Source organism: Belonocnema kinseyi, chromosome 4, assembly GCF_010883055.1.
Source record: "Belonocnema kinseyi isolate 2016_QV_RU_SX_M_011 chromosome 4, B_treatae_v1, whole genome shotgun sequence".
NCBI classification, from domain to species: domain Eukaryota; kingdom Metazoa; phylum Arthropoda; class Insecta; order Hymenoptera; family Cynipidae; genus Belonocnema; species Belonocnema kinseyi.
In genome coordinates this window covers 148,149,725-148,177,594 of record NC_046660.1, presented here as the reverse complement: position 1 = coordinate 148,177,594, position 27,870 = coordinate 148,149,725, and the positions used below count along the sequence as shown (strand labels likewise).

The window sequence follows — 27,870 nt, the reverse complement described above, 5'->3', positions numbered from 1 at the left end:
GTGAGACGTGGTTATGGCTGAAATTTTACCGCGATTTCGCTGGAAGCGAGTGCAAATTTTCAGATTAGCACCCGCTCCCGGCGAAATCCTGCGGTTGTCCTTTACTTTTAAATTTCTTACTACTCAGTATGTTTATCTACAACTTCAGTTTTTTCTAGTACTCAGAAGTATTTTGCCCACTTATTTCATTACAGTGCATTTAATTGCTTAGATGACTACAGTTAAACGCTATGTTTTAGCTGGTTTTCATGATGTTTTTCGTGTATTTACTATGCTTACGGCAGCCATATTAGTTGGTTCACGTAGGCGCCGATAGTGTCGCATAGAATGTTGAAATACCCAATCCCAGAGTCACCGTTCTAGACAGCGCACCTAGGTGTCATTCAGCTTTCGGCACGGTTTTCACATCTCTGATTGGGGGTTAATTCCTTCGGGACCACCCCTGGGCAATTTTCCGCGACTGCCTATTCATTTTTGTAACCATATTCAGCAGAAACCCTTGGTACAGGGACCCTCTATCCGTAACTCGAGGACGCGTTCGCTGGTTTTGTCGTAGGCCCCTCGGGCTTCTATATCAATGGTCGGAAAACTTTTTGCCCACTTTTCAGGTTAGAGCAGGTTCGACCCAAGAAATTTTTATCGCCTGCCGCGCAGAGCTCCAGACAATGGGTCGGCCAACAATGCCGACCACTCTAGACCTGGGGGAGCTAATGGCGGTGGATTCAATGCGATGGATTGACGGAATCTCGAGACCTTTAGGTGGACGGAGCAACTAAATCGCGACTTGCTAGAGTGCTACGATGCGAGCGTGGTCCCAGAACGGGGTTACATGGCACGACTGCATGCTCTGTGGTGCGAGAAACACCCGGTGCTATCGCACTTTTCGCATCAACCCCTGTGAAACCACACCGAAGTACTGCAAGAAAGGGGCGAGTTTCGTGGATATTTTTCCGAAAAATTCGACCTCTGGACAGAAAGGGACGAGCTTCGTCGATATTTTTGCGAAGAATTCGACCTCTGGACTATCAATTGTTGCGTGTATAATGTAGCGAGAGCTTTGGCCGATGGGAACTATAAAACAAAACCAATGGTCGATCATTAGACCAAACAACGAATGCATAACTCGCCATAAAGATAGGCTGGACAAGAGAATACGCGTCCCGCATTCAGTGTGTGATTGACTACATCACATCTGGCAAGAATTTTACCGCCAAGGTTCGAAAGTTACACTTCACAAGTCAAAGCTGCTTACCATCAGGCAGCATATTGTTGAGAGCATACGGATACTATCTAACGTTAAGAGAAGTGTAAAGCGGAAAAAGAGGTGGGTCAGACAAAATCACAAGTTTCTCTCTGACCCATGTCGACTCTTCCAAGACCCTCCAGTTACTGTCGACCACCCACTCAAACCAGAGGAGGTCGAAGTACCGCAGCAGCTAGGTAGGTCAACCCACCGTGGCAGCTAGGGCTGCCGCGGAAAGGAACAAAAATAAAATGGATGTTGAGACAGAGAGCGTGGAGTAAAATAGTGAAATGGTACAAGGTATAGGGAAATAAAGAATGTTCATAAATAGGAATGTGTGGATATGGGATGATGAGAAAGAAAAGTTGAGTGAAGCAATACGGAAGGTCCATGACGACGATGGTAATAAGCGGATACTAGGAATAGAAGGAAGGAGGTAATGGAAGCAGTAGAGGGAGAAAGGAAAGAAGGCGGAGAGACAGGATTTCCACAAAATTAGGTAGGGTCGCAAAGATGAAAGAAGGAATAAAGGAAGAAAGAAAGAAGTGAGAGTAGTGATTTGGAACGTATCTGGGCTAATGAATAAAGATGAAGGATTCTGGGAAGAGGTGAAGAAATGGAATGTAGTGATGTTGAATAAAACTTGGATAGATGCGAAGGATTGTTTGTGAGTGAAGAGGACTCTGATGGGAATGAAGAAGGCGAGATTACGTTTTCAGGAAAAAAGGAAACAGTAATAGACTACATACTGTCCCAGTGAAGGATAAGGAGGCTGTTGAAAAGAATCAAAGTAGGGAACAAAATAGGGTCAGAACACTTCCCGGCCAATACAACGCTGAAGTGCGGGAATTGGAGAAAGGAGAGAATGTCGAAGGAGGGGCTAACAGGGAAAAAAGCAGAAATGGGTGCATTGAGAGTGGATAAACTATGAGAATATACGGAAAGAATTGAAGAAGATAATGTGTTGATTGAAGATAGGGAGGCTTGGATGAGATTTTGTGTAAAATGAGGGGACGGATAGGGAATGTAGATAAAGAAAGGAGGCCAAGTAACGGAGAAAGAAGTGAAAAGAGAGGACGGCGGGATGTGGAATGTATAGAGAGTAAACACAGCATGAAGTTATCGTTAAAGAATCGGAGGAGAGGAGATAGACAGAAAGGAGTATAATTAACGGAAAAAGGAAGACGAGAAATAACTTCATGTGAAAAGACAGTAGGAGAAGGCGAGGTACATGCAGGAGGTAGAAGATAACATAAATGGAGGGAATGGGAGGTGATTAATAGAGAAATGAGTGGATGGAAAGGAATCAATGAAGAGATTAGTATGGAGTAATGGACGGTATATTTCAAGAAATTGCTAGAAAAGTTGAAGCAAGGTGAAGCAAGGAGAAGTTACAAATGAACAAGGCGTTAGGTAAGGACATTTGGGAAATATGCAATAGAGCATGGAGAGAGCAAGGATAACCGATTGAGTGGGGAACGGGTTTGGTAGTTCCTTTATTAAGGAAAGGAGGTGGTAGAAAATTGGAAGATTATAGATGAATCATTCTCATGCCAGTAACATATAAAATATATGAGGAGATGCTCAGGAAGAGATTAGAAGAACAGGTAGAAGAGAGACAAAATATTTCACATAATGAAACAGGATTTAGAAAGAGAATGGGAATAGTGGATAATATTTTCGTTCTCAATTATCTAGTCAATAGGAACCTGGCATAGAAAAAAGGAAAACTGGTCGCTCTTTACGTAGATTTTAGGCAGCTTTCGACATGGTGAAGAGGAAAGTTTTATGCAAGGCAATGAAAGAAAGGAAACTGAACGAAGAGTTAATTGATAGAATAAAAGAGGTTTTGACGGAGACGAAGACAAGGGTTAGGATCGGGAAACACAAAGGTGAGGAGTTCTATAAAGGGAGGGATCTCAAGCAAAAGTTCCCGCTAAGCATGTTATTATTTAACAAATTGATAGCAGACTTAGGACAGGAAAAGGAAAAGAAAAGAAGAGATTGAAGAGATTGAAGAGATTTCAAGAGTATGTAAGAGAGAAAGACCTGAAAGTGAATATGAGGGAAAAAAACATAGTTTGTTTCAGTAAGAGAAAGAACGAAGTAAAGTATGGATGGAGGATAAATAGGGAAATGGTGGAAATGGTGGAGGAATTTTGCTATTCAGGATTCTGAATCGAAGCGGGAGGTGGAAATGATCTGCAGATGACAAAAAGGATGGAAAGTGCGAGTAAGGTGATGGGTCAAATATGGGGGATTGGAAAATGAAGATTCACAGAGGACTGGAAGATGAGAGTATGGCTTTTTGATTCACTGGTATGATGGTAAGTGTATCAAAATTACTCAAGTATGCCTTGAGGAAACACTAAATAAAGAGAGATAAGGAAACACGGGAAATTCAAGATGGAAGGAGACATGGTAATTTAGAAGTGAATGGAGAATTGGTTGACGCGGGGAGGTTGTGGCAGGAAATAGAGATGGAAATGAGCAAGGAGCAGGAAAAGAAAAGGTGGAAAAAGATTATGGAGTCAAAATAGAATATATGGTATAAATTGATTAAAATAGAAGAGCGCCCAGAATATTTAGGGAAGTTGAAAAAAGAGTGCAGGTGATTCAGAATGGTACGAAACAGAATGGCAGAAGGAATGGATAAGTGTAATCAATGGATTTGTGAAGAAATGAAAATGTGTATGGTTTGTGGTTATAAACGGGAATCTTGGGAGAATATGTACAGGGGTCGAGGAAGGGGGTAAGAGTGTGGCAGATAGTTAGATGGATACTGAGTGGATGTGGAAAGTCAAGAGTTACGCGTCTTAAAAACGTTTGAAGAGTATTTGTGAGAGGAATTTGCCCTCAAACCCGTGAAAGAGAGAGGTTTTTCATATTATTAGACAGCCTCTTTTTTTATTCTTTTTTTTTAATTTGCATTTGCTTATTGTATTTTGAGGTTGAAAATAATAAGAATAATAATAATAAAATACTAATAGCGTACAATCATAAAAATGAAATAATAAGGTATACATATTTGATGATAATTCTGGAATATAACAAAAGAATAAAAACAATTACAAAATTATTATATAATTACGATTGTATTTCATAACTTTGATGCAATAATTATGCTCATTAGCATACATTTATCTCGTAAGTTTTTAAAGTATATATTTCGAAGGGTTCTTCTTTTATATTTTCTACAGTGTCTAGAAAGTTGTTCCAAATACAAAAGTTTTTAAAGTTACAAAAAATTTATAATTCTGCGAATAATAATTAATTAAACTAAACTAAAATCTATAGAAGTTTTATCAAAGTACCAAAGCAAAATTTAGGCGCGCCGTATTGTCGGTCTGCCACACGTGTAATAGGTATTATTTGATTAAAATGTTTTTTACATGCTAAAAGGTTAATGATATGTTTCTGTTAAAGGAAAAAACAAATTTTACTAAAACGTAATATTTGACAAAATCCTGTAAAAGTTTAAGTAATATAATAATGTCGAATGTCGAATGCCTCAGAGAAATTAATATTTTTCCGATTTACATTTCCAAGCATTAAACTCGATGCCCCGCTCGATGCGGACGAACGTAACTGGCTTTCCGGTACCGAGTATTGAAAAAGAAGAGCGGAAAAAGAGGCGAAATTGGAAAGAGAAAGTAGTTATGTTGATAAGTATTTAAAAACAAGTAATGTTACTAGTGATACTAGTGATAGAGTTAGTGATTAGAAAGAAAGTGCGTCGCCGCCCACTTCGACTTGTCAAGACAAAAATTCTGAGTGGCGGGTACATGATGGATAATTAGATAGCGACGCAGCTTTACCAGTAACAAAAGTCGAGATAAAACAGAAAGCAGTCGCAATTTCGAATCTGGATTTAAATTCTATCAGTACGGAGATATCTCCACATCCTTCAAAATAGCCAGTTGAAATGTAAGATGATTTAAAGTTACTCATAATCAAAAAAGGACCTATACATTTACGCGAAAAACACAATGCACAGGGAAAGTTTCCGAAAGATGAATGCGGACGTCGTTTTAACGAATCATATTATCAGAGGCGTATGTGTATTGGGGAACTGATTACGAGATCATGGATGATCTACTCGAAAAACGCAGATGCGGGTATTGCTTTTGTTCTCAAATTTTAACCACAATTCAAAGCGCTTTAACTTCGGGTGGTTGCAATGATTCGAATCATATTGGTGACTCAGTTCACACGAAAAGAGCAAATCCCATTTAAGTGCCCACAAAAAGTGGACTGAATTAGCATTCAGGATGAGGATCGATGCTAATCATCAACGCATGTTGGATGATGAAGCACGACATTGGAAAAATGTATTAGAGGGACTTCTAGTAATAATACTTTTTTGGCACGAAAACGTTTGGCATTTAGAGTAACATCGGAAAAATTGCATGTTCACAACAATGGAAATTTTTGTAAATTAGTTGAGCTCATTTCAAACTTTGATAATGTTATATCCGAGCTGAAATTGAAGAATATTTTCTTGGACATATACTAGTGACTAGCACAACAGGAGCAGCGCCGACTGAAGTCATCCTAGATGAACTAAAGAAAGTGGCTTGTCTATTGATAACACAGGACCACAAAATGGTTTTGGGAGTCTACTGGAATTCTAATAGGTATACTTTATGTTTTTGCGGTCGCTGAACACGAATCCGTTTGTACAATTCAGCCAGCATGTCAGGATTTGCAGTAAAATTAAAAAAATGGTTTAAAACCTGGAATTTCTGCATAAATTTCGCCCCCAAACCTACAAAACCCAAATAAACAAGCCCCAAGCCCACAAACTAACAAGCGCTAAACCCACAAACCCCAAACCATTAAGCTCCATATTCACAAACCCCAAACCAATTTCTTAATTGGTATCATAAGATGGTAGGCATTTGGGTTTGTGAAATTGAGGTTTGTGGGTTTGGAGCTTGTGGGTTTGGGGTTTGTAGGTTTGTGAATATAGAGCTTGTGGGTTTGTGGGTTTATGTTTTGTTCGTTTGTGGATATGGAGCTTGTGTATTTGTAGTTTGTGGGTTTGGAGCTTGTTGGTTTAGGGTTTGTTGATATGAAGCTTGTGGGTTTAGGGCTGGTTGGCTTGAGGTTTATGACTTGTTAGTTTGTAGGTATGGGGCTTGTTCATTTGGGGTTTGTAGGTTAAGGAACGAAATATATACTGAAAATCCAAGTTTCTAATTATTTTTTGAATTTTACTGCAAATTCTGACGCGCTCGCTTAATTCTGCGAATGGGTTCGTTTCAGCGACCACAAAAACATTAAGTATACATCGAGGAAATCGGTCCCATGTTTTGATATTATTCAAAAAATGTGTTTTGTGTCCCCCTTCCCGCAAAATTCACAGATCCTTTTCTTATAGAGCCAAAATCTATTAGAATCCTCGACGCACCCACATCCATACCCCTATACCCCCTATCCATGTAGAGAACCTCCAAAATTTGCTATCATCTCACGCTATCTATCTTCTTTTCATATGCCTTCTTTTACCCTCTGGATGAGATTCACAAAAAACGCGTACAGTTTTAAACCCTTCTTCGCTAATTCTCTATCCACCACGTGCTGCAAGGCACTATCGCGTATACTTGGTACGCCGTATGCATTAGCGTAATTCCTCTATAATTTGTCTGCCTCTTCCCATCCCCCTTTTTCTACAGTGGCACGATCAATTCTTTCGCCCACTCTCTTAGGAATCCCTTCCCCCGTCATACTTTTTCACTACCCCATTCAGCTTCTCTCGTACCTCTTGTGTTCTGAACAGCAACGCTTCGTTCACTACCTCATCCATCCCTGCTGCCTTCGCCCTTTTCAACTTCCTTATCTGCTTCTCTATCTCCTCGTCATTTAGCTCCTCTCCATCTACCTTCTTCGTTCTTTTACTCTTCTTATCTCTCTTCCGCGAATCTGAGCCCTGAAATTATTCTTTAAAAACTTCTCACCATTCCTTACTCCCTATTTTCTAACTTATCCTCACCCTACGTTTCCTAAACCTATTTATTACCTTCGACACGTTCCCTTGTGTCTTAAAACTTCTTAACTTCTCTTTCAGATCTTTCTCCTTTTCTTGCTCTTTCTTCTTACGCATCAACCTAACTCTTTCCTGATTTCTACGTACTCCACCCTTTTTGCAGTTTCTTCTTTCCACTTCCTTGTACTTCCTTTTCAACTTTCTTTTCATCTGCTTACATTACCTGTTCCTCCACGGCTTCAACGTTCCTTTTTTTTTTGCCAATACCTTCTGTTTGCACATACACTTTTAATTTTTCTTTCAGATCCTCATATATCTCTTTCACTGATTACCCTTAAAAGCTTACCCTTCCTAACTACTCCCAATACTTTTCTATCACTTCCCTCGTCCAAGTTAAACTCTCCCCCAGCGATTCCTCTTCCCTACCTTGCCACCCGTCGCCCACCACTCTTATTCTCAACCATAATGTCTGATGCTCTTATTCTACCCTTCCTTCCACTGCGTATTTCTCGGTTTCCTCACAACCTTGAATATTCATGACCACCTAGTCTATCACCGATACCCACACCTTACTCGAATTAGTGTATTCTCTCTATTCGTCACCTGTTACCATATTATTTGCCACCACTCAGACTCTATACTCCATCTAGTTCCTTAAAATCTTCCCCTCTTTCTTTATTAGCTTATCCTTCGACCTTCATTCAAAATTTTCTCCCTCCCTATAGAGGCCCCATTCCCTCCCATTCTCGCATTAAAGTCCCTTCCTAGCACTACCAACTCCTCCTCTCATTCGCTTAGATAGTCTTCCATCCGTTCTTCAATCTTTTTAATCTTAATTGTCCTCCTTTGCACTGACTGCCTCTCGCTCCCGCCATGTACTTCTACTTTCAATTTATCCCTTTCTCCTTCACTCTAACCGCCTTCTGGATCCTCCACATATACTCCCTTGGCAGCCATGACATTATTTTTTCCCATTCCTTTCTCTCTATCCACGTCTTCATCAGTCCGACAATGTCAAATTCCTGGACATATCTCCAAAAAACGTCAAATTTTTTCTTCACCACTTGCTACGTTCTAGGACAGCACTACTGCTACTCCGTGCTTTGTCCTTACCTCCCTACTTTCTGCGAAACAAGCCCCCCTGCACTAACTTCAACACCTCTTTTCTCCTGGTCCCAAGTCCAAATTTTTTCAAGTATTTGTATTTGCTCCGTTACCTTTTATCCTATTTTTATTTTGCTCTTCCACGCCCTGTCTTCCTTTCCTACTCCTTAGATTCAAATTTCTTACCACAATATTATTTCTTCTCTCTGCCTTCTCTTTCCTCTCTATTCTTACCTTCGTTGCCCTTATCTTTTCTCTAGCCATCACCTCCTCATTTTCGTTCCTACACTCTCACATTTTCTCTTCTATCATGTACGCTATCCTCTCCCAGATCCCTTTGTGCTCCTCCTCCCCGAGTAAGACTTGAATGCATAATCGGAGTAAGTTAAATAGGAAAAAAGAAGATTGACGCATTTTGCGTCAATGCCAACGAAGGGATTAAATAAGAAAACCATGTTATTAATTACCATTCTGGTAGCTATTAATAATTCAGATTTAGTTCTTTTATTTAGATTATGATTTAAATTTAATTTTTCTTCTTTAGCGTTAGCTAACACACCATTACTGCCATGATTTAAAAGAACATCGTTAACTGCAAATCAGATAAGTCACCTGAATGCAGTTAACGGTAGGCGACTCAATGGACTTATTCAAAATCCAGTTAACGGCGTTCTTCGAAATCACGGCAGATTATGTGTTTTTAATTTATAAGTCAAATGTTTATTTATTAATCCTTTTCCCCCAGCTTATGGCTAAACCATTAACAGATATCTTATTGACATTAAAAGGAACACCAAATCTACATTGGAGTAAAATAAACTTAATAATAGATTTAATGCTTTCACAATTATTTATATTAATAAAATGAGATATTTCGGCTTCCAATTGTGTAAAAAGCTACGAATTTTGCAGACATTACGTGAACATTACAGTTCACTTCTTCAGGGCTGACATGAAACTGAGATGTCAGGTTATGCTGTTCTTATTTATACTCTCTACGATGCCGTGTTGACTGGTCGAACTTGATTGGCCGAGCAAGTCTTCTTTTTAATCCAGGAGGACGAAAAGCCAAATCGGATTGGTATTATATCCATTACAGTCACGGCAAAATAAAAACAAATTAGAGCTATCATTTCAACTCCATTTATTTTTAGAACAAAATTAAAACGTCGACGACGTTTCGGCATCACTGCATGCCTTTTTCAGAGTACCTAAATTATAATTATAAGACGCTAATACATAATAAAAATAAACATAAATACCTTATTTTAAAACGATTTGTAAGCGAAACAACAATCATTCCAATTTTAGAGTCAATACGTGTCAATTTTTTTTTTCATATTTAAAATAATTTATAATTTATTATAGGTTTAGAAAAAGTAAGACTCCAAACAATTATTGAAGATGAGTAAAAGAAGAAAGCCTCATAAAATTGAATAGACTTTTTTCAGCGTAAAAACTACATTATTAACGATTTTGAAACCATTTTAAGTGTTTTGGAACAAGGACGAACATATGACTAGGAGATAAATAAGGCGGTAAATCGTTGATGAATATAAAGGCAGTATATAAAGTGAAATAGAATAATTAACCAAGTAAGTACTGAGATTGATCCAAATTGAGCCGATTCTTTGTTGTATTTTCGTCCACCATATTGGATCCGCGATTTTGAATTTTCGAATTTTGACTTCAGATTCGGATTCAGCGACTAAAAAACTCCCGAGTAAGACTTGAATGCGCAATTTGAGTAAGTTAAATAGGAAAAAAGAAGATTGACGCATTTTGCGTCAATGCCACATAGGGCACGGAAAATTTGGAAGCATTTTGCGTCAATGCCAACGAAGGGGTTACTCGATCCATAATTTATAACTCTTCGTGAAAGATATTTTAAATCATTTGATTGTTTTCAAAATTCTGTTTAAAATAAGCCCAGGGTGAAGCCAATTTGTCTAGGTTTTAATTAGATATTGCAAAAATAGTGTAAATTACAATGTTTCTTAAATTTTCAATAACTTCCGAAATAGTGAACGTTTTTCAATGTTCCTAGGCTCATTTTGAAGCTTTTTTTCACCGTATCACAACAGCTTACGAGTATTAATCGTAAAAAATATTTTTGCGAATTGCAAGAACTTGAATTTGTAACAAAAAAGTTGGAAAAATTGAAATATTATTTTTAGTAACAAAAATATTTTTGTAAAATATATAACACATTTAATCATGAATTTCCTACGTAATTTCCTCAAAATATATTTATTTATTTACTTTTATGCCGATTTGCCTACAGTCCCGAAGGAATTAACCCCCAAGCGGAGGTGTGAAAACCGTGCCGAAAGCTGAATGGCACCTAGGTGAGGTGTCTAGCAAGTTGACTCTGGAATACCGGGCGACTTCTCAGAGTACGCATCCTTATCCTTGCATGCGAGGCTCTACAAGGATGGAGGAACCCCTTTCCCTAGCTTCTCGTGGCAACAGCAATAACAACACCAAACATATTTGTAGTAAGTGTGGTTCAAAGCAACAGAACGCGCACGGCTCCCGGTAATGGGTCGGCCAACAATTCCGACCACTCTAGAGCTGGGGGAGCCAATGCCTTGCTATAGTGCTAAGATGCGTGTGTGGCCCCTGAACGGGGTTACATGTCACAACTGCATGCTCTCTGGTACGAGAAACACCCGGAGCTATCGCGTTTTTCGCAGCCATGTCTGCGAAACTATGCAGAACTACTCCGAAAAAGGGGATATGTAAGCGGAACGCCTACTCTACCACATCTAGAACAAGCCGGCAACAGAGAAAGAGAGGCGACACTAAGACCAACCGCGGGCAGGCATCCAATAGAGGAAGAGCGATGCTTTATGGCTATCAATTATTCTGTGTATAATGCAGCGAGAACTTTGGCCGATGCGAACCGTAAAACAAAACCAACGGTTGATCATAAGACCAAAAGACGAATGCATCAACTTGCCATAAAGATTGACTGGGCAAGACATTACGGGTCCCGCCTTCAGTGCGTGAATGACTACATCACATCTGGCAGGAATTTTACCGCCAAGGTTCGAAAGTTCGTGCGCGAATTCCGGGACCGTTATCACACACTTAACAAGTCAAAGCTGCTGATCATCAGGCAGCATATTGTTGACAGAATACGGATACTATCTGACGCTAAGAGAAGTCTAGAGCGGAGGGAGAGGTGGGTCAAAGAAAATCAACAGTTTCTTTCTGACAAATTGTATCAAAACATTCTGGTGGAAGAAGTTTCCTTCAACCCATCAGCATTTGGCCCGTATTTTCACCTCATATTTAAAGTCGGAAGAGCCGATTCCGGAGTGGTTGGTGGAAGAGCGCACAATACTCCTGCCGAAAATAAGCGATTTAGCTGACCCGAAGAATTACAGGCGAATCACTTGTCTGAACACACTATAAAAGATATTCACAGCTATCCTAAATGATATGATTTCTCGGGCAATTAAACCTGTGTGCCAAGAAATATATGAACAACGAGGCTGAAAGAAAGGCGTCACGGGATTTCGGGAGAACCTGCTCATCGATAGATGTGTCTGCAAAAATGCAGCATTCTACCAGCGTGACCTATCGATGGCCTGAATTGATTATCGGAAAGCTTTCGATTCGACCTCCCATAGACTTATCATCTGTCTTTTGGAAAGCTTAAAGGTTTACCTGCAAATCTTTAGGTGCATCGAGAGATTGATGTCGCTTTCGAAAACCAGATTTACTATCTTATCTAGAAAAAATCGTGTGACAACTAACAAGGTCACCTTTCAGAGAGGTCTTTCAGGGCAACATCATGAGCCCACTCTTCTTTTGCCTTACATTATTGCCACTAACTCTAGCACTTCGCCATTCCGACGGGTACTTGTGTGCCAAACCTGCAGATCGAAAGTACAAGGTCACTTATGTATTTTACATGGACGATCTTAAGTTCTATGCTAAAAACAAAGAGCAACTACATCTAGCTCTAGAAATTGTCGAACGATATACTAAGGAAATTGGAATGGAATTTGGGTGAGACAAATGCGCCAAGGTTTATTTGAAGCGAGGAAAACTTAATGGCATCCCTGAAGATCCTGAGCTCGTTGACAGAAGCGCTATACGACACCTTTGCGCTGGAGAGACTTATACATACATGAGCGTGCCACAGAGCCGCATTCAGGATGTGACATCTATAAAGGATACTGTCCGAAGCAGACACAAACGTCTCATCCGGCAAATTTGGTCTTCCGAGCTGTCGGTGAGAAACAAAGTATCTGCAACGAACATGCTTGCCGTCCCGGTAGTACTCTATTCATTTCGAGTAGTTCCATGGACGAAGAACGATCTCAGATCCCTTGATATAGGGACAAGAAAGGTTATGCACATTAACAAGAGCATGCATCTTAAGTCTTCTGTTCCGCGACTGTACATCGCACGCCGTTAAGGTGGTCGCGGAATATTGAGTCTTGAATGTCTTCACAACAGGATTATTCTGGGTACAGCAAATAGAGTCGCAAATGGAAGAGATCCTCTTTTTAAAATGATCAGGAATCACGAAGTGGGCAAGAGAGCTTTTCTGTACAAAGCAACGGAGGAGCTTGCTGAAACACTCGGCCTTAACTTCAGTATTAGGGGTGAGCAAAATGCATCAAATCTTATCTATCTCGAGTACTCAATCCTGAAAGCCCGGATTAAGAAAGCATAAGAGAAAAACTTTCGTGAACAGCTCCTAGATAAGAGCATGCACGGTATCTTCCACAGAAATGTGGAGGATCAGTCAATGTCGTGTGAGCTAACGCTTGCTTTCCTTAAATCGCCCGGATTGAAGTCTGGTACGGAGGGTTTCATTTTAGCATGCCAAGACGGTGTCATTTCCACCTGAAAATACCGTCGTCACATTTTGAGCCAAGACATTCCCGATGATAGCTGCAGGGCGTGCCATGCGCACCTCAAGCATTTCGCTTACATACTATCTAGTTGCCCAACTCATTCGGGAACGATCTACATCCAAAGGCACAATGCGACACTAAAAGTGATTTATTACCACCTCTGTCACTCTTACGGCATTAACCTTAATATCACTCCTCTAAATGCTCCTAGGGAAATCGAGTCAATTTTCGATCGTCCTTATCATCGGCGCTCTTGGAGGTGCCAAGCTTTCGCTCATTAATAGCCTGAAAAGCATCCCTGCGTATCAACAATATGCTAAAACACTTGCGGGAAAAATGCAGAAGGCAGTAGTCCTTGGATCACTCCGTGTTCTCAGTGTGCACGAAACTTTTGCCGGATCGTTGTATTGATTCCGTTACAGACTGTAACCACCTATCTCGCGGACGTGAGACGTGGTTGTGGCTGAAATTTTACCGCGATTTCGCTGGGAGCGGGTGCAATTTTTCAGATTAGTTTGAGCCAAATCAATGCCGCAAAGGCCCTGAAAATCCCATAAAATTAACATGGGAAAATTTTGGTTTTCGGAAAAATGGGATGCAGGTTTCTGAATTTAAACTTAGCCCCAAAAATGCCCTAAAAACTGAAACTGACATTTTTGCCCAAAATTGACACATCAATGCTTTTTTTTCCCTTTTTCGCCATAAGTTATTTTTGTTTGTCCAGTGGAATGGTTTTAAGTATTTTTCAACTAATTAACAATTGTTCAAACAATTGATTTTTTTTTTAATTATTTTTTTTGCACTTAATTATTGAAAGGTAGATTTTTTATGTTTGATTGGGCAATTCGTCATTTTTAGCAATGATTATCTTTGTTTCAAGCATTTAGTATTTGTTTAAACAATTTATTATTATTTCATTGTAACTTATTCTTAAAAAGAGGTATACAACTCTAGTTTAATAAATTCTTATTTGCTTAAATAAATTTTGTTTATTTAAACAATTTTTTTGAAAATAAATGTTTGAAATTTCTGTTTTTCTGCAATTATTGTGGTAATTTGTGATTGTAAAGAGCAAATTTTTTGTCTAAACCATTATCATATTGTTTAAAAAAATTGGTTACATATTAATGTAACATTTTATTGGAAATTGTGATAAAAAATCTGATTTTTTTCTCAATTCAATTAAGCATATCGTTTATTGTTAAATATTTAAACGTTGAACGAATGATTTAAATAACTAATATTTGTTCATATAATGTTTTACAATGGTCATGAAAAGTTTATTTTTTTAGTAAGACTTCATTCTATAAAATTCTTTGGAGTTATCTATGATCGGAACAAAATTATACGACACTATGACAATATTATTAGCAAAACATGAATTGCGTTCTTGAATCTGCAAATTATACAAGAATGGCTCCAATCACTAAAAGACCCTACGGGAAGGCTGGCTCACTGGTCACTGAGTCGGAAGATTCGTGGTACCTTAAACGACTCTCCGATATAGAGCGATCTCCGCATGCTTTTCCTAATGGAAAATTAAAAATAGACTCTTATATCATCACCGAGCTAATGATTTAATGGACCCCATTTTCACAGACTTGGACGCATGGAAACTTGTTCTACCTAAGGAACAAAGTGAAACCGTCCTGGTAGAGGCACATAATAACCTTCAGTCTGGGCATTTAGGGGTTGAAAAGACCTATCATATGATCGCTACTTCATATTACTGGTCCGGTTTTTACCGCGATGTTGTGAGATATATAAAACACTGTGATATATGTCAGAGGTTTAAAGTAGAGCAATTAAAAACACCGGGTGAAATGGGACATCAGGTAATCGAAAAACCTTGGTATATGGTTGGCGCAGATATTATAGGACCTTAAACTCCCTCCTCATCCCAGCACAGGTACATACTTGTGTTCCAAGGTTTCTTCACCGAGTGGATTGAAATTATCCCCTTAAGGAGTGCTACGAGCCCAGCGATAATTAAAGCCTTTCAAGAGGTAATAATGAATCGTTGGGGAGCCCTAAGGTTCCTGTTTACAGATAACGGTACTGAATTCTGTAATAAATTAGTTGAAAATTTATGCGCTAAAAATAAGGTCCTAAGGAGTAAGACGCCTGGTTTCCACCTGCAATCCAATCCGGTCGAAAGTTTTAATTGCGTTTTGAAGACCATGTTACGCTCATTTATTAAGGATACGCAACGTAAGTGGGATATATACTTAAATTATTTCCGATTCGCGTATAACACCCGCGTATCATACTTCCCTAAAAACGTCACCGGCTTTTCTTAACTTCGGCCGTAACCCATTACCAAAGGGTACACTACATGATTTGGTCACGCCAGCAGAACCAATCGTTTTACCTCCAGGACAGTCGACGCCTGGACAGAAAGAATCAAGAGGCTCAATTCATTACATGATCTGATGAAACTAACTTTAGATTCGGCCCATGACCAACATACGCGACATTACAATTTAAGAAGTAGACCGCGTACTTATCAAGTAGGTGACAGGGACCTATTAAAAGCTAGTACTTTGTCTTCTAAGCAGAAGGGGATAAACGCGTCATTGGTTCCCGAATATGGATCAGAAGTTTATACCATCGCAAAAGCAATCTCGCGTACAGTTTTTGAGCTTGCCGATGGCAAAGGTAAAATAATCCCTTACAAATGTCACGCTAAAGATTTAAAACCTTATTCATTTAAAAATTGACTCTAGGTAATCACCGAGACTAGTTGTCGTCCGTGCTTAGATGGTGTTGGGTACCGATTAGTCTTCTTTCTTTTCCTCTAATGCATGCGGTATAGCTTTCTTTTTTCCATTAGATTGATGCTTATGAGAGCTACAATGTGCCGGCCGACGACCCCATCCACGAGATCCAACAGGTGCCCCTGGGAATTGGGGAATTCAGGATTAGGGCCGCGGTCTTGCATCCCCTATTTGCCTTCACTGACACTTATGGAATCCCAAACGCAAGGACTAGCCCTGTCTCGACTTCCTGGGGGTTATACCCTTGGGAGGAGGGATACGGCAACCCGATTGCGGAGTATTCCGCGTATCTGACCAGCCACGGGCCACAGGCCTCAGAAATTCAGAAAGAGGAAGAGTCGGAGGGAGCTGACGAGCCACCACAGGTCACGGGATCTAACCCCTAGCGTGTCGATACTCCGGGCATCCGCAGGCGTTGTCCCCGCGGTGAAGTGAAGCACCGCGAGGCAAAAAAGGAGGCCCTGCATAAGCGCTGGAATACCAAAAGATTTTAAACAAATAAAATAATCTCTTCTCGTTAAACTAGTTTAATTCTTATATTACCCGGATTAATAACCAACCCCTTAAATTAATTAGCAATAGCTAATGTTAAATTTATACGAAAAGAGATTAATGAATTGAAAGAGACAAGTACCAAAATTTTTTTTAATTTTTTCAATTTTGTTAGCTCATTATTTTCTTTTTTTTTTTGGGTCCTGTTAATTTTTTTTACTATTATTTACTCGATTATCAGTGACTCGTCGAGCATCTCTCAGTCCCATAGGATAGTCATGGCTTTTTGAATACTCGCGATTTGTCCATAAGCACCAGAGCCATGACGAATCTTACTTGGGGATTCTCCCGTCTGATCGGGGGATGTTGTACCGTGGCAAAAATATTAACGCCATTTTATTCTCGACAAGTTAGGAAAGAGTGCCAAAAATATAGGAAAGAACCTTTAGATTGTACCGTGGTTCAGGAGAGATGTTCGACAAAAAGAGGTCATAGAATTTGTTAGAATATTTGATCTGGCACCAGAAAATCATTTCTGTTCTGGGTTGGCTCCGCAGTAAGTTCCGGATATCTACTTCGCACGGCAGCTCCCCTTTGTTAGGGTTCAACGACATTTCCCGCTCTCTGGGTTACTGGTTATTTCCGTTACTGGTTATTTCCAATCTCTCGCACGTGCGCAGTCACCTACCTGTCCGGTCACTTGGCCTGCTCGAGGATTCCGGAAGGCATTCTGTTCTGACCGCTCGAAGTATTAACTAGAGTCGGCGTTCCGGTAGACTTTGATATGGAAGCCGAATTCACCACCAAAGATCTGGAGAGGATTCTCTGGGATATCTTCCGGACTCCTCGAGTAAGTGTTAGTCTTGGTGCTTAATTTTCATTTTTTTTTTTTTGTTTCCGATAAAGAAGGGTGAACTATTTTTTTCCAATGGGTCGAGCATCCTCTAGGACGCGCTAAACTGATGAGTGTACATTTTCTTTAAAGAAACATTATTCACTTTAGCTAATCATCATGTTTGATTGTAATTTGAGTTAATACTTTTGTTTTATTAACCCAAATTATCATGTGTTTTCTTTTCTTTTGTCATTAAAACGATTACATCAAATCAACAGAATGCTGAAATTTGAATTGTGCTATCTGCGATCCCTATAACTTACTTCCCATTTAGCCTAAGCTTGCATGCTAATTTTTCAGGTAAATAAGGAATTTAACTACATATGGCGGCCACACAAGACCGCCAGGCGTGTAAAACAATACAATTAAACACGCCTCCGTGATGGTGCCGTCCCTGGAAGGTTAGCGGTTCCTGATACGCCTGAGATAAACTCTATTTTTCATTTATTAGACGTTTCAGCCTTTCACCGAATGAGCAGATCATTACAGGCGTTCAACCCCCATGACTGTCAATATATAAATAATTTTGGACTCTTTCGGATGCGTGCACAGAAACAAGGCTTAGAACCGACTCGCGTAGACTACACTCTTTGCACAATACGCCTTTCCCTTGTCTCGAAACAAATAATACTGGACCGAAACCAATTGCTCATCTTAGACTAACCTTTTCTGATTCCCATACCATAGATAATTTCTTAGATTGTTTGATTTTGGTGGTTTGATTGTGCTGCTTATGTTCATTTGCATATGATTGGATGTTTTTGTATTCCCTCCTTAATTGACCTTATTACTTTTACAATAGAGGTTTAATCTGTACAAGAGAAAATTGAAACGATTCTCATTTATGGAGAAAGTGGCAGGTATATCGAGCATGCTGTCACTATTCATGCTCGACGTTTTCCAGACAGTGTACGGTCATGCGATATTTATACTTTAAATTTAAACCATGATAAATATAGTGACTTTATGGAAAATGAACTTCCAAAATTGCTTGAAGACCTAAGCTTAGAAGTGCAACAGAACATGTGGTTTCAACATAAAGTTTGTTCAGCGCAATATTCGGCAATCGCGCGTTAAGTACTAGATCGCGAATTAAACGGTCAATGGATCAACCAAGAAGGTCCGATAAATTGGCCTGCCAGATCGCCAGACCTTATCTCACTTTTTTGGGGGGTTATTTAAAGAATCTATTTTATCAAGACGTGCATACTTTCGACGCACGGATTCACAAGTGCACCGAAGTGGGAGGGCATAATTTTCAGCACTTAGCGTAAAATATTAATCGGAAACGAACAACTCGATTGTGAGATGTAAGGGGACTCGCCGAAAAAAGCACCCCAATGGTGAGAGGTAAGCGAACTTACCGAAAAAAAGAACCCCCCAGGGAACAAACAACTACTACGTTTACGTCGTTATCTGTGGATGGCGCTAAAAGTAGTTAATTCACTGACTGCTTACATTAAAATAAGAAGCTTGCGTTTTAAAAATGAAATTCATCTTTCTAATTTTTCTACTCCATTTTAACTACCTTTCCAGGTGAATGGAAGGTGCGTTGACAATTAAAATTATTACAATTTAATAGCTCTACTGAAAACAATCAACATGTCTTTTTCATTTTTGGTTTGGAAGCGCATTTCTTGAACGGTCAACAATGTAATTTTTAGCTAATGCATCGCCATCTGGCGCGAATCGAGAAAAACTTTTTCAAATAAAACTTATGTATTTTTTATTAAGAATCTGAATCTGCAATAAAAAATCTAGGTTTCCATTTGGAATTTTTAAGTAACCACCCTCCCGCCCCCAGGGGGTGTGGTAAATCGATGAAGTATGAAGTTCGTTGAAAAGCAATGAATAGTTCAAAGTAATTTATTATAGCTAAAGTTAAAGAGGTACTATGTAGGCGTATGAATGATGAAATAATGTAATTATTATTAGGGGAGTACCTTATTATTAGTAGACGACACAATGGAGATCCTGGGTTTGCTTTCTTGTAATGTGAACCACCTGAATAAACGTTATATGATGCACTATAGTCCCATTGTTTTTGACGTTGTGATTTTTTTGTAGACTTTTTTATTAATTTAAGTTTATCAGAAATCTCAGATAAACGTGTATTTCGTTTAATAATGATCAAAGGTTTTATCTGTTGTTTGACTATCTCAATTTCATTATGTTTTTCAGCTTCTGCTTCTAGGAGATCTTCGTCATTGATAGTAATGGTGCATTCTTCTTGCCACTTTTTTCTCAATTCCAACCACGTTGAAGGCTCTTGATCTTTAGCATAACTCGGAACATTATTGCCACTACTAAAATTGTTATTGCTACTGAGAGATTCATCCGGAACTGATATATTAAAGGATTGTTTTAAATTAAAATCATGTCCTCTTTCGACACCAGAATTTTGCCATGTAATAAAAGGGGGAATGGATTGTACATTAAGTGGAAACTGATTTCGAACTATGTATGATTTCATTACATTTCCCATTAATCCTAAAAGCACATTGTTGTAATTATGGGCTTGAAATTTTCTGCTTTGCAGCCACGTACGATTACGTGTATGTTGAAATTCAAGATACGAGTTTTGCTGCAAGAAACTATTTTCATTGTGGATATTCCACTGACAATATTGAAAATCAGAGAACAAATTGCTCTGCAGTGTTATTCTACGATTATATTTCTGCAATATATGCATTTGTGCTTTTCGTTCGTAAGAACAATTATCAGAGAGATCGGAAAGTTGATTAGGATTTGTGCATAGCAGGGTAGAGTGCTGACTATTCTGAGTGCTCTTTGAAGAAAGTCTATTAGAGTTATCTCCTCTTTGTAAATATAGCCGATTTACTTGCTCGTAATGGTAAACATCACGTCGCATTTCTATATTGTGAGGTATATAGACTTTTAAAGTTCTTTGCATTATTTTTAAAGCTTGAGAAGCTATATTTGGTAATTGCTTAAAAATTCTCACTTGTGTCAATGGTGTTCGTACTTCTTCCACTTCATCGTCGGATAGTTCAATTATCTGATAAAAATATAAACATATTGTGTCAATATGCACGTTAAATATGTGTATACGAACCGAAAATTGATAACAATAAATTTTTTACAAACAATGAATAATCATCACAAAATTTGCATAATAATCACAAAAATGAATAATCATCTGCGAATTATGTAAGATTTAAGGGACTGCAAAACCTGTGCGCAGAGTACATATTGGTGCCACGTATATTAAATAGCCCGTCTTGTTACGGCTCGTTGCCATTGAAGACTTCTTGGAAAGAATCACAGAGTTAAAAATAATTTTTTAACAGTAATTATAAATGCAGAGGGAGATGATAAAAGTTTTGAATAATACAATTTGTGCAACTATGAGGCAAATAAAATGTAACTTTTTAAATTACATACACAATTATTACACTTTTTGTTTGAAACTGAAATCCCTTTTTACTATGATGTTTATATTATTGTTATGAAATACATTGCAGTACGTGAAATACATTCAATGTACTATATTTTTAAACACCAAAGCATACTTCAAAATTATTATTTATTCATATTTTATTAATTTTATAGTCTTAACCAACATATCAATTGATGATGACTGTCTATCTAGTAATCTCAAATAATTATTATTTAGAGAAAATTTATAGTGTATTTTATAAAACACAAGTTGACGTAGACAAAGCTCTCGGCAAGGTGGACAGAAGTAAACTTTGGAATGTTCTGAAAGAATACCGTGATATTGGTTGTCTCCTACGAGCAATAAAACAATCTATGCTGATAGCAAAGCGAGTGTAAGGGTAAATGGAAAACTTCATGTCTTCATGGCTAGTTATTATATTCATAGCCAAGTGTATAAGAATGGCTATCCTCGACGAGGACGGTGTGTGCATCTCAAGACAGTGAGGGTAAGTGGCTTAGCTTTCGTATAAACAAGAGTAAGAAGGTTATTTGTAGAGCAGGGCCGGAGTAGGCTCCGAAGTAAAAATACAGTTAACCCTCGTTAATGCGGCCTTCCATCAACCGAGCCTCTGCGTTAACCGAGGCAACGGACTTATCCGAGCACTTCGCATTAGTCGAGGTGTATGCTCGGATAAGACGACAAAATTCGGATACAACTAATGAGGCCGCTATGCCTATGCTGTATGCATGGAATAGTTTGCGATTACGACTTTTTCTCTTACAGACGCATAAACTTGTTACAACACGCTTTGTGTGCTGCTCGGTTGCAAGCTTTAAAAAAAGTCGTAGTGACCGTCGAGAAGAATTTTGAAGCAATACAAAGATTGGATAAATAAGCTATTCGCTATAAAATGTAGTGGTCCAATGAAAAGTCGTAAATCGATGAAACCCGCAGAGTACGATATAGTTGACAAAGTTTTATTTCCATGGTTCACTCAATTGCGAGAACAGGAACAGCCAGTATCAGGTAATCACGATTCATATATTAAAATCAATGTTTATTGAATAGGATAACAAGATTCTTCTTCAATAAAATATCGTGCGAATAGGGTTTTTCCGAAATTACCTTTTTTTCCTTTCTCTCCTTTAGACCCGATTTTACAGGCAAATTCTATGATGCTCACAAAAGAGTTATTCATCATTTAGGCATCTGTGGTGAAAAATGTCAACAATGGGGATCTCGAGTATTTATATTATCATAAAACATGTCCACGGGGACAGAGTATGGAGTGAGGGGGTGTTGGAAAAAATTTAACACACATACTTCCACTAATATGTATCGGGAAATTGGCTAAACCCAGAGCGATTAAAAACAACAAACCTGAAACCTTGCCAGTGTACTACACACATCGAAAGAGTGCTTAAATGATTTGTAATCTCTTCTAAAAGTGGGTTACTTTTAATCTTAATGTTATTGTTAATGGGTCATTGTTATTGTTAGTTAACAATTAGATTCACGGGGACGATTGTTCATGTGCGAACATTCGAACCTTGGCGGTAAATGTCCTGCCAGATGTTATGTAGTCAATCACACACTGAATTCGGGACGCAAAATGTCTTGCCCAGCCTATCTTTGTGGCGAGTTGATGCATTCGTATTTTGGTCCTATGATCAACCGTTGATTTTGTTTTACGGTTTGCATCGGCGAAAGCTCGCGCTGAATTGTCCACAAAGCAACTGATAGTCCAGAGGTCGGATCCTTCGAAAAAATATCCACGAAGCTCGTCATCCATTTCACTTGATGTTTCTCCGGGTCATGAACAATATCTCTTTCTCTATCGGATGCCTAACGCGGTTGGTCTTAGTATCGCCCTTCTTTCTCTGTTGCCGGCTTGTTCTGGTTGTGGTAGAGTAGGCGCCCCGCTTACATAGCTCCTTTTTGGACGATTTCGACATCGTTCCGCAGACTTTAATGCGAAACATGCGATAGCTCTCTATGCATGCAAGGATTAGGCTGCGTACTATAAGAGGTCGCTCGGTATCATAGTCACCGTTCGAGACACCTTACCTAGGTGCAATTCAGCTTTTGGCACAGTATTCACAGCTCCGCTCGGGGATTAATTCCTTCAGGGCCACCCATGGATAATTGTCCGCGCACAGCAAAAAAGTAGGGACATGAGTGCGAGGCGAATTCAGGAAGGCTAGACTATAAGAGCGAGTGATTTGGGAGATAAGGTGTAGATGGATGTTAGTTTTTAAGGGGTAGTTATAAGAAAATTCTGAAAAAATGAACGTGTAAGCAAGACATTTTTTTAAGGCCAGCAGGCGGAAATAAATATATATATTCGGTTCGCTCTTGATTCCTCTAGAATTAAACCGAAGGGCCTATGATAAAGCCACTGAACGCGTCCTCGGGTTGCGTATAGAGGGTCCCTGTACCGAGGGTTTCTGCTGAATATGGTTACAAAAATTAATAGGCAGTCGTGGACAATTGTCCAGGGGTGGTCCCGAAGGAATTAACCCTCAAGCGGAGGCGTGAAAACCGCGCCGAAAGCTGAAAGGCACCTGGGTGAGGTGTCTCGAACAGTGACTCTGGGATACCGGGCGAACTCGCAGAGTACGCAGCCTTATTCTTGCATGCGTGGCTCTACAAGGATGGAGGAACCCCTTTCCATTGAATCCCGACCACTCTAGAGCTGGGGGAGCCAATGAAGATGGATCCAATGCGATGGATCGACAGAATCTCGGGACGCCTACTTTACCACCGCCAGAACAAGCCAGCAACAGAGAAAGAGATGCGACACTAAGACCAACTGCGGGCAGGCATCTGATAGAGAAAGAACAATGCTGTATGACGCGAAAGAACATCAACACCTAGGTATAATGCAGCGAGAGCTTTGACCGGTGCGAACCGTAAAACAAAACCACCGGTTGAGCATAAGACAAAAAGACGAATGCATCAACCTGCCATAGATACTGTCGACCACCCGCACAAACCAGAGGAGGTCGAAGTATTTTGTAGAGAATTCTACGAAGTGCAGCATAGGCTGGACGAAGACTCAAAGAAAATAAATAGCTTCAAGGAGCTGTGTGCCTCATAAAACCTGATGAAGAATGCTCACCCATCACTATCGAGGAGGTGAAAAAAAGTGTTTAGAGGGATGAAGAACTATTCCGCTCCGGGACCAGATGGTATCAAGGAATTTTTGGTGGAAGAAGTTTCCTTCAACCCATTAGCATTTGGCCGTATTTTCACCTCATATTTAATTTCGGAAGAGCCAATTCCGTAGTAGTTGGTGAGAGGCCGCCGACTTCTCCTACTCCATCTCTCTCACACAGGCTAGCTAAAAGCATAAGCTGTCTCTTTTCGTGCCGTTTCAGACAAAAATGGATAGATTCGTTACGAGAAGAAAAAAAGAGAGCGATAATGATGAAGAACGCCTTTAACAAATCAAAATTGGTTGAAAGGCAAACGAACCTCCAACGGTTATACGTGCCCGAACAGCCGGAAGCAATCGATGATAACAACGTTTTCGAAAACAACAAATTTGCAGTTCCACAGCTTCCCAAAATCAACAAATCAAAAATAATTCATCAACACGACTGAAACGACTGAAATGAAATTGATTTTTAAGACTTTTTCAATAGACAGCGTCCCGAACATGTCTGGGCGATAGAAGGAAGAAAATCCTTAACTTGGTTTGACTTAAATAATGGAAAGGACCCAGCACTAAATGTATGAGAAAATGGCTTTCGCTGGATTTAGCTGAAACTTTGTAATTTTTAAGGTTATAAGTGCCGGATGAAATATTCGTGAAAAAATATCCAAAAAAATGGGCAGCTTTAGTGCTATGCGGCGCTAAGCGCTCAAGATCAGTGGATAAAACGAATTACAATAGATTTAGTTACAAAAGCGATGTCAACATAGAAATCACGGTTCAGATCGTGGTCTGTCATATTTTCGCCTACACCGTTGACTCATATAGCGCGCTTCTCAAAAGGATCAAACGCTAAGCGCCCAAGATTTTAACTTGACTAATTCATCACTTTTTTAAAGGCAGAAATGGTACACAAAGTAACATAGTAAATAGTGCGTACATTCCGATAATTGAATTGTACTGTTCTCAAGAGTGCCGCACGCTAAGCGCTCATGATCAGTGAATAAAACGAATTACAATAAATTTAGTTACAAAAGCTATGTCAACATAGAAATCACGGTTCAGATCGTGGTCTGTCATATTTTCGCCTACACCGTTGACTCATATAGCGCGCTTCTCAAAACGATCAAGTGCTAATTGCCCAAGATATTAAATTGACTAATTAATCACTTCTTTAAAGGTAGAAATGGTACCCAAAGTAACATTAGTAACTAGTGCACACATTCCGATAATAAAAGTGTACCCTTCGCAAGAGGACCGAACGCTAAGCACCCATGATCAGCGAATAAAACCAATCCCAGTAGCTTTTGCGAAATATTAAACTATTTCTGGCTCTTATTCGGGTTCGCTTGTTCACCTCTATTAGCAGCGACTAGAATCCTTTGTAGCAAGGAAGTTTGAGGATACTTTAAGTGTTCCTGGTGACGTGCATAACCGAGGAACCATACAACGCTCGCAATATGTACGCAAGTGCCAAGAGTTCTGGCCCCTGACTTACATGTGCAGTAATAACCGAGAAGCGTTTCGTTATTGTCTGGTCCTATGTCATCGATCTCATTGAAAGCTATCCACAGCTGGTACCTTGTCACATTTCGGAAACGAGAAAATACTCGTACTCTGATCAAACCAGGTTCATTAAGTCGCGTATCTAATTGAAACTCCTCATCTTCTCGTTGCAGCTTGTCTTGAACGTAAGATGGGGCAAGTTCTGCTTGATACACGTCAACTGTTATGTCGCGTATTTCTTCCAATGTAAAGCGAGGAAATTGTGGTACTTTAAGTTCATGCAGGCGATTCCAATTTGCATTTCCATAGCGCATATTGTCCACTTCTACGCGCGCTTGCACAATATTTGGCTTACGAGCTCTCGCTATATATTCTCTTGCAAGCTCTGCTTTAGCGCCTTGCATCTCGATAACAGGATGGTATCGATTAATTATGGCACCAGCAACACGAAAGAAGTCCCTTAGATTCTGTACATGAGCCATCGGAATGGTTTTCTCGAAGAACTTGAAAATGGACTTTATGTGGCCATTTCTGGATTCCACTATCCATATAGATTTCGTTATTAGCCGAGCTTCGTTTGCTTCTTCCGTTACCAATTGACTCTGTCCTTGTTGGAGCAATGGTGGTATCTTGGACACAATTCCTAAGCGTTCTAAAAGTGGTTGGGCATCTCTATATCCACGGTCCTCTATAAAAATATCATCGATGTCGAAAAATCCCCTCATACCTTCCACAACTCTTTCAAATTTGTTAATGAGCATTTGTGCGTCATTGTTTCGCGAGTCAGAAAAATATGCTCCTTGTATTTCAAGTATGTATCCGTCTGGAGCAACAATGAGAGCAGGTTTTACCAAGTGACGTCCTTTATGTTTGCAGAATGACTGTCGAAGTACGCGAAAGTTACTGCTCTCCTGCATGTAAGTATAAGTTCCATCGATGATAGCAATAGCTCTGGGAATTTCTGGTTGTGGATATGAAGTTCATTGGCGAATGATGTCACGTGTCTTTCAATGAATTCCTCTCTGCTTATCGCATTAAATCCAATGTTACGAGGCACAAATCGCTGCATTAAAGACTCTCTTACTGTAGAAATGGCCATACTTGTAGCTTGCCGGCTCGAATAATGAAAAATCACTTACAGAAATACATCAGAAAGACCTTGAGGCATTTTGCAAAGGAAAGTCAACAGATCTTTTTTCCTCTCGTATCTAGCACCATGTCCATGTAAGTGCGGAATAGGATCACAAAATGCATACAATTCTCTAAATTGTTCCTTTGTTACAGGAGCAATAGCTTCAAGCTCTTCATCAGTGAAACTATCCTCATTATTAAACGCCGTGGCCGCATGAACATTTGCTTCGTTACGAAGTTGCTGCAAAAACAGAAGTAACTGCTGTCCCGGAATCCTATACGGTCTATTAATCGCTTGTAGTCCACAAAGTTCGAAGTTGAAAGCGTCTAAAAATTGCAAAGTTTTGCCTATCAGGATTATTATTTCCATCAATTCGAGCCATTTGTCCGGGTTGATAGACTCTATCGCACGTATAGCAATTAACTCGAACTCTGAATGCCATTTTTTAAACCATAAGAGAAACAAGTTCTTATGGTCTTGAAAGGCAGAGGAATATATTACTAAAACGAAAGAAAAATTCAGAAAGAACAAAATAAAACAAATAAAAACAAGAAACTAAACACAAAAAGGAAATAAGAAATGCAAAACAATTAATACAGAAGGAAACAGATAGGAAGTTTTTCCCCTAAGCTTACCAATAAAATTACTATCCGCTCTCGAGACCTTTCACAAAAGAAATGACAAGCATACCATCGTCAATGGAAATAATAAGTGAATGTATAATTTCCGCTTCCAGCGAAATCGCGGTAAAATTTCAGCCATAACCACGTCTCACAACCGTGAGATAGGTGGTTACAGTCTGTAAAGGAATCAATACGACGATCAAGCAAAAGCCTCGTGAACCCTAGGAACACAAAGCGACCCAAGGACAACCGCCTTCTGCATTTTTCCCGCAAGTGTCCTAGCATATTGTTGACACGCAGGGATACTTTTTAGGCTATTAGCAAGTGAAAGCTTGGCACCTCCAAGAGCGCCGATGATAAGGACAATCAGTTTAACAGAATATTCCGGGTACAATCGTTGCAACTCCCTTATAAGGTCTCAATACCTCTCTTTCTTTTCATTCTCCTTGGCTATGATGTTTTTGTCAGCTGGTGCCGAAAATTCGATAACGAACATGGTTCGCTTCTCGAAGTCAAGAAGAAGAACGTCAGGCCTCGAGTAAGTAACAGAAACAATTGTCGAGAATATATAGTTCCAGTATATGCGGCACTTCCCATTCTCGAAAATTGACTCAATTTTCCTAGGAGCATTTAGAGGAGCGATATTAAGGTGAATGCCGTAGGAGTGACAGA

General features: G+C 39.4%; 1 protein-coding gene across 1 annotated transcript in view; it reads right to left on the bottom strand.

Annotated features, from left to right (window-relative positions):
- LOC117171191 overlaps window positions 1-27,870 on the bottom strand; it is a 126,732-nt gene that overhangs the window by 15,467 nt on the left and 83,395 nt on the right. Inside the window, exon 4 of the mRNA XM_033358268.1 lies at window positions 19,321-20,396. Within this exon, the coding sequence (XP_033214159.1) occupies window positions 19,321-20,396 (1,076 nt within the window). The remainder of the gene's footprint in view (window positions 1-19,320; window positions 20,397-27,870) is intronic.